General features: G+C 40.9%; 1 protein-coding gene across 1 annotated transcript in view; it reads right to left on the reverse strand.

Annotated features, from left to right (window-relative positions):
* Window positions 1-2,866: 2,866 nt before the first annotated feature.
* SMNDC1 (survival motor neuron domain containing 1) overlaps window positions 2,867-6,000 on the reverse strand; it is a 14,656-nt gene continuing 11,522 nt past the window's right edge. Inside the window, exons 5-6 of the mRNA XM_026851069.1 lie at window positions 5,299-5,452; window positions 2,867-4,576 (exon numbers count right to left, since the gene is read on the reverse strand). Coding sequence (XP_026706870.1) covers window positions 4,439-4,576; window positions 5,299-5,452 — 292 coding nt within the window. The 3' untranslated portion in view covers window positions 2,867-4,438. The remainder of the gene's footprint in view (window positions 4,577-5,298; window positions 5,453-6,000) is intronic.

The raw sequence follows: 6,000 nt of genomic DNA on the forward strand, positions 1-6,000 counted from the left end.
GAAGCAAGCCATAGCTCTAGTGTGCCTCCTCCACAAGGTGTTACAGGGGTGGTCTGAGAGAAGACAGATTCAGCGTTCATTTGTTCTCCCCCCTGTGATCACCGTTGAAAGAAATGTTAGTGAGCCAGAAAGCCACTCCGCGTGCGTATGCAGTGAGCTTTGGGCCAAATTCACCCCTTCCCTAAGGTCTCAATGAGGTCATGAACATTGCAGCAGGGCTGTGTTTCTGCAAGGATTAATTTTGATCTTGAGGGACACAGCAGTAAAGCAGGACAAACCGTCAAGGAATTTAAGCATTTTATGGTGGTTTTAATACCATGGTTGCTAGTCAGAATGTACACAGACCTAGTTCATAACTTGGGCTACCAGCACTCTAGCTAGTGTTCAGTTTAGCTAAGGCTAGGAATTTCTTTCCATTTAATCCCTTTTCAAAAGTAGTTGTCTCAAAACAATTTATTGGTTTGAGTCTCCTTCTGGAAGGCTTGATGGGCAAATATAAAAGCTCTTTCTTCTCCTGGAATGGTGAACAACTGTACAAAATAGCACAACTACACAAAATAGACACAGGTCTGTCAAACATGCAAGGTTTAATCTAGTACCACCTGGATTCTTCATTGAGAATGTGTCACTGGGAAGTAACTAGTTTCAGTCTAGGTGAGAGCAAGACATTTTTTGTCTGCATCCATCGTGGGGAGGCTTTACACTTCTGTAAGAACCGTTGCAAGGCGAGTTTAGTGTAGAAAGGTAATTGCTTTACAAAAGGAAATAACGTGGGTGCTTTTGTGTAGCAGAGCCTTCAGCTGAAGGCCAGAGTTTTGATGTGTCAGTGACACTGCTTAATCGGGTGGTATGTTAACAGGTCGCTAGCTTGGGTATGTGGTGTGAATGTTTACCATAGTCCTGATGCAAACCTCCCTCCTTATTTTGCAATAGCTAACTGAAGCTTTTTAGAGTGTAGATAAAGGCTAGACAAATTGCAGTGCAAAGAGCAGCACCAGCTGGTCTTGGCCTGGCCCAAGAATATTTTCCATAATCTCAGGCTTTTAGCGTAACTGTTGTGAGACAAGCAAGTGGTGGTGGTTCCACAAAATACCACCACTGAGCTGACTCAAGTGAGCAGAACATCAGTGGAAATGACAGAAGTTTGCTATCATAGTTCTGCCTTCTAAACATCTCCCATGTTGAACTGCAGTCTTTGACGTTCAAGTCTTTTTGTATTTACAAACCTCTGAGACCAAGCATATACAGAAATAAGTGTCACAACACTCTCACTCTGGCATAAGGGGAAGGGGAAGATAAATGGATTGCCATGACCATGAAAATTTAAAGTTGCTACTCTTACAACTGTACTAAATATTTGACTGGAGCAGTCCCAGATTTGTGCATTTCCACAGATAAAATTTGTACAAGGTTGGGGCTGTAGTAGATAAACCATTTCCTGTAGTAACTTAAAGAGGAAATGCATAGCCCATACTGGTTATCTTGCACAGTATCCTTAGCTGAAAGGAACAAATCTGTGTTCTCCGACAAATATCTTTCTTAGGATGTCTGTAGCTTAGTGCTTTCACACACTTTTACACTTCCACTCTGTAGTAGGATTTGCTAGCACTGGGGTAGGTACTTCCTCTGCTTGCTGAGGCCCAGAAGTCAACGTAGAGCAGTTCTGAAAAATCAGCTTTCTTAGTGTTTAGACCAAATAATAAAATTGGGAAATAATTTATAAAAAACCCCAACAAACCAATACCAAAATGCTTTCAGCCACACATTTCAGATCACTTCAGCATTTGTAAAATAAGGAACTTTGTGTGGCTTTTTTGGCAATTACCAGCATTGCTTACTCATGATTTATTTTTACTATGTGAATGGTATGACATTTTACCAGGACCAGTGTTCCAGAGCCAGACTACACATGAACTGGCCCATGATGAGGAAACGGCATCAAAAAAAAATCAAGTGCTGCAAGGAATGGCTGTGTGGTTAAGATGGCAGTTTTGGTGGCATTTTTTATTTATACAAATCATCTTAAAAATGCTCTCTCTGGCATAGATTGACCGCCGCAGTGGTATCACTGCATCACGGTTCCAGGTAAGGCATTAAAAAAGGGATCTAAACTAACTTTCAGCATTTTGTTACAGCGCCCAACAGAAGTTACAGCTAAGTTCATGAGGCAATCCATGTTCTGAGAGGTGACAGAAAGTTACTCAAAGGAAAGGTACAAGTTTTGCTAAATCTTTTTTGAGAGGCTCAGCAAAAATTAAGGAAGTCCATGAGAACAACTAGTTTTAACTTGGGCTGGACTGTCCAGTATAAGGGAGGCTCACATGCCCATTGCAGTCCAGTGACTCACTGTGCCTTAAGTTCTCTTCAGGACTAGTGAACACATAGTCCTGTGGTAGACCATTTATTGTATTTATTACATCAAAAGATGCAGTGCATGTCAGGTATGGATTAAGTCTCCTTCTCTGAAGACTTTTTTTTTTTTTTTTTTTTAAGAGCAGGTAGAGCCTTATATGGCTTCTTGAAAACTCCAGTCTGCCTACTTCAGTGTTTCAGGACTACTGCCCGTTGAACGTCCCTGCTGAGACTTGTGTCTGTAGGGTGCAGACTGTAGTATAAAAACCTTTTCTAAAAAGCAGTGCAGTCAGATGATTTTAAGTTTGGAGCTTTTCTATGAAAAAGAAAATTTACCCCCATGCTACCAGTGAAGATGAGGAATTGGGCAACATCTACTTCATCTTGCAGTGAAGGGGAAGTACTTTTGATTCACTTCTAAGTGTTACATTCTGCCCAGCAGGTTCTATACTTAACTGCCTTCCTGATCATTTACTGTGCCCCCACCATACCTACTTTCACTTTGTCAAATATATCCAGCAGATTTTAAACACTTTATTTAATAAAAGTTAAACATACAAAACTGAAATTAACACACTTTGTATTCATAAAAATCACCTTCTCCCATTATAGGGAGAACCTTTTTCTATGTATGGATTCTAAACTACCAGTTGTAGAGTTTAGCTTGAGTTGTGACTCAGGTAACTGATGGACATGTCCACCAATCAGTGCATCAACAATTGCTGACGTGACCTGATCTAGTTAACAAATTACAAAATGAGCTACATTAACATAATATACAGGGAAATAATGGTCAGGGTTAATGGACAAGAAACACCCTTTAATTATTTAATGGGGGAAACAGCTGATGTACTCTTGTCCATTAACTCAGCCCTAGATTTTACAAAAATAATATCTACATTGTATACAGGGCTACCCATTAACTTCTTTAACACATTATGGGTTCAGAGATGGCACCACTACTGTGAGACAAGTAACAGAGGAACGCAAATCACATAAAATACAAGAAAGCAAGAGCTTTTACACATGGTTTCCTGAATAAAACTGAAGGGGCTCAGCAGCACTGTAATACAGCTGAAGTTACAATGAAGACTAGGGCCAGTCAGTTATTTATCTACTCCCTCACAACTCAGTAGGCTCTGGGCATTCCTATCTGCTGTGCTGCAGTTCTGCTTGAGTGGAGGGAGGCCCAGGGACGAGCTGTGTATTCCAGGTCTGTGACTGTGCCACCAAACCCGCAAGATCTACAGGAGGGGAGGTGATGGCTCCTTCCCCAAAGCACAACCCTTTCTGGTCTACAACTCTCATCCTCAGGGAGGGACAGGGCAGGTATTTTTAAGTACAGTTCTCTACTTTGTCCTATGGTTTTCTGGTTACATTTCAATAGTCTCCTATGAAAATTTGATGAGTATTTAAAAAAAAGTAGTATCTCCTCTGCTTAACTTCTAGCACAGGCCAATTCAGACTGGAATTGAAGTCAGATTTATTGTTTCTAGCACATGGATCACTAGTAGTAGTAAAGATCCTATCGTCCCTGTTCTGCCCTCATTTACAGCTGTACAAATCCATCTGCAGGGGATCTGTAAGGGAGTAATTTAGAACTTCCTTAGCAATTCCATGACACATAAGCTGGGATGGAGTCTAGCTCTCCCAGAGCTGCAGCAGCTCTGTAATGCTGAGCTTGTTGCTCAGACAGCACAGTGGCTACAGAAGTGAGGGAGGTTGCTACAGTGCCATTTTTATACCACCACTTGTCTTAAGGAACAGAAACTTCACTACTAGTATGAAGGGAAGATTCTAGAGATCAAAGCTGCAGATAACTACTCCTTTCAGAGTAACAGGTAACAGCAATTCATGAAAGCATTTACCTGCAGAATGTATTTTAATGCAACTACGAAAAGTTTAACGATTGGGGGGATCAAATCAATAACTGGAGATTTAAGGCTCATGTCAGCTGAAGCCAAAGTGATGGTGACAAAATGGACTACTCGCTATGTGCCAACAAATAATTTACTTTTAGAAAAATATAATGATAAAAAGATAAGTGTAAAGCCCTGCAGAGATGAAGTTCCACCTTTTTCCCCTGTTACTGAGGCATCAAATGCCTGACATTGTATTTAGAGGTATCTTGATACTGTGTCATAGGTTTGTCTGCAATTCCGCACGTTCCAACTCCAACCTTGCCAGTTACACTCTCAGGGGAAGCAAAAATACTCCTCTTTACCTGCAAATGAAACAGAAAAAAACATTTCTGAATAATTACTAATTTGCCCTTAAAAAACCCCAAACATTACCCTTTGAAGTGTTTTTAAATCCTCAGCTTAACTCTGTAGATGGTCTCTAGAGGCTAGCTCATCCGTGACGTTATCAGCAAGTGCAACAGTTGGGAACTTCCTGGCACTCACTGGATGTGACTGGTACTCAGGACTTTGGATCAGGCCAATAATGAATAAAATTCACCTCTCTAATACAATGATCTCTAATAATTGTTCACAAAGAAGACTGAAGCTTTATGTCTGGCAGCTCTTGATCAAGTCATGATAAAAATGAAATAAAGCTTTAAAATGTCCTTGCTACCTTTTCTGCACTACACTTGCTACTCCAGGGCCATGATTTAGCACAGTGTCTGCCAGGTTATAACACAGCAAGAAGTCAGGTTTGGAGGTTTAGACAGGCCTTCAGGTTCTAAGCTCCAACAAACACAACCTGGCAAGTGACAGTGAGTCCAGCTCTCCAAGCTGAGTGCAAGCTCAGCCTCAAGGAGCAGCACTGCTTCAAAATCAGCCAGTACAAAACCAGGCATTTTGAGTCTTCAGAATACCAAACCACACACTTCAGAATCCCAAAGATGATCCTCCTCTGAAAACCATTTCCTCCTCTCTCCCAAAGTACTGCACAGAAGTCTCTGCCCTTTTGTTATTTGCATACTGACAAAACCAAACAAACCTGGCCTTTTTTGTTTTTAGAATAAGCTCTGTTGTTAAACTGTTGCCACTTGACTTTCTGGTCCTCTCGTTCCTGTTCAAGTTCTTTAATTCTCTGAGCTTTTTTCAAAGCTTTCTTCTTTTTATACTCTCGTTGCTGGGCTATCATCTCTTTTCTGGAGAGAAAGAAAAAAGACATTTTGTTTGTGCCTTTTCCTGTAAGACAGACACACACAATAGTTTTTCATAACTGACAGAAAACAAAGCTTGTAAATATTCTCCACTTGGAGGAAAGAAAAACCCAAACAAGTCTTCCCATGCATAAGCATTACATTGCTTATTTATATATTTATGCACAAGAACAACCACCACCATCACCTGATTAAGACTATGCCAAACACAGCAACCCATGGGATCACATGCAATTCCTCTCTGAAACTGAAAAGGTACCTATCAGCACTTCTACATTTCAGAAACATCTAGGGTTTGGAAAATTTAAATAGCCCATTCAAGTGAAAAGTCCAAACTTCTCTAGAGGTCTGCAGGACTCATGCTACCAAGTATTGGACAGGGATGAAGGAAAAGAGCAAAGGTAAGTTACTTCAGTAAAGATAAGGGAGTTCAAGGAGTCGATCTGTGCCACAGTGCAGCACCCCTCCGAACAATCCCTTAGGATTCATTGCCTATAACCAATTCTGAAATTGTACTGCCTCCCCGCCCCCCC

Source organism: Athene cunicularia (assembly GCF_003259725.1).
Source record: "Athene cunicularia isolate RWA chromosome 6 unlocalized genomic scaffold, athCun1 chr6_part1, whole genome shotgun sequence".
Classification (NCBI taxonomy): Eukaryota; Metazoa; Chordata; class Aves; order Strigiformes; family Strigidae; genus Athene; species Athene cunicularia.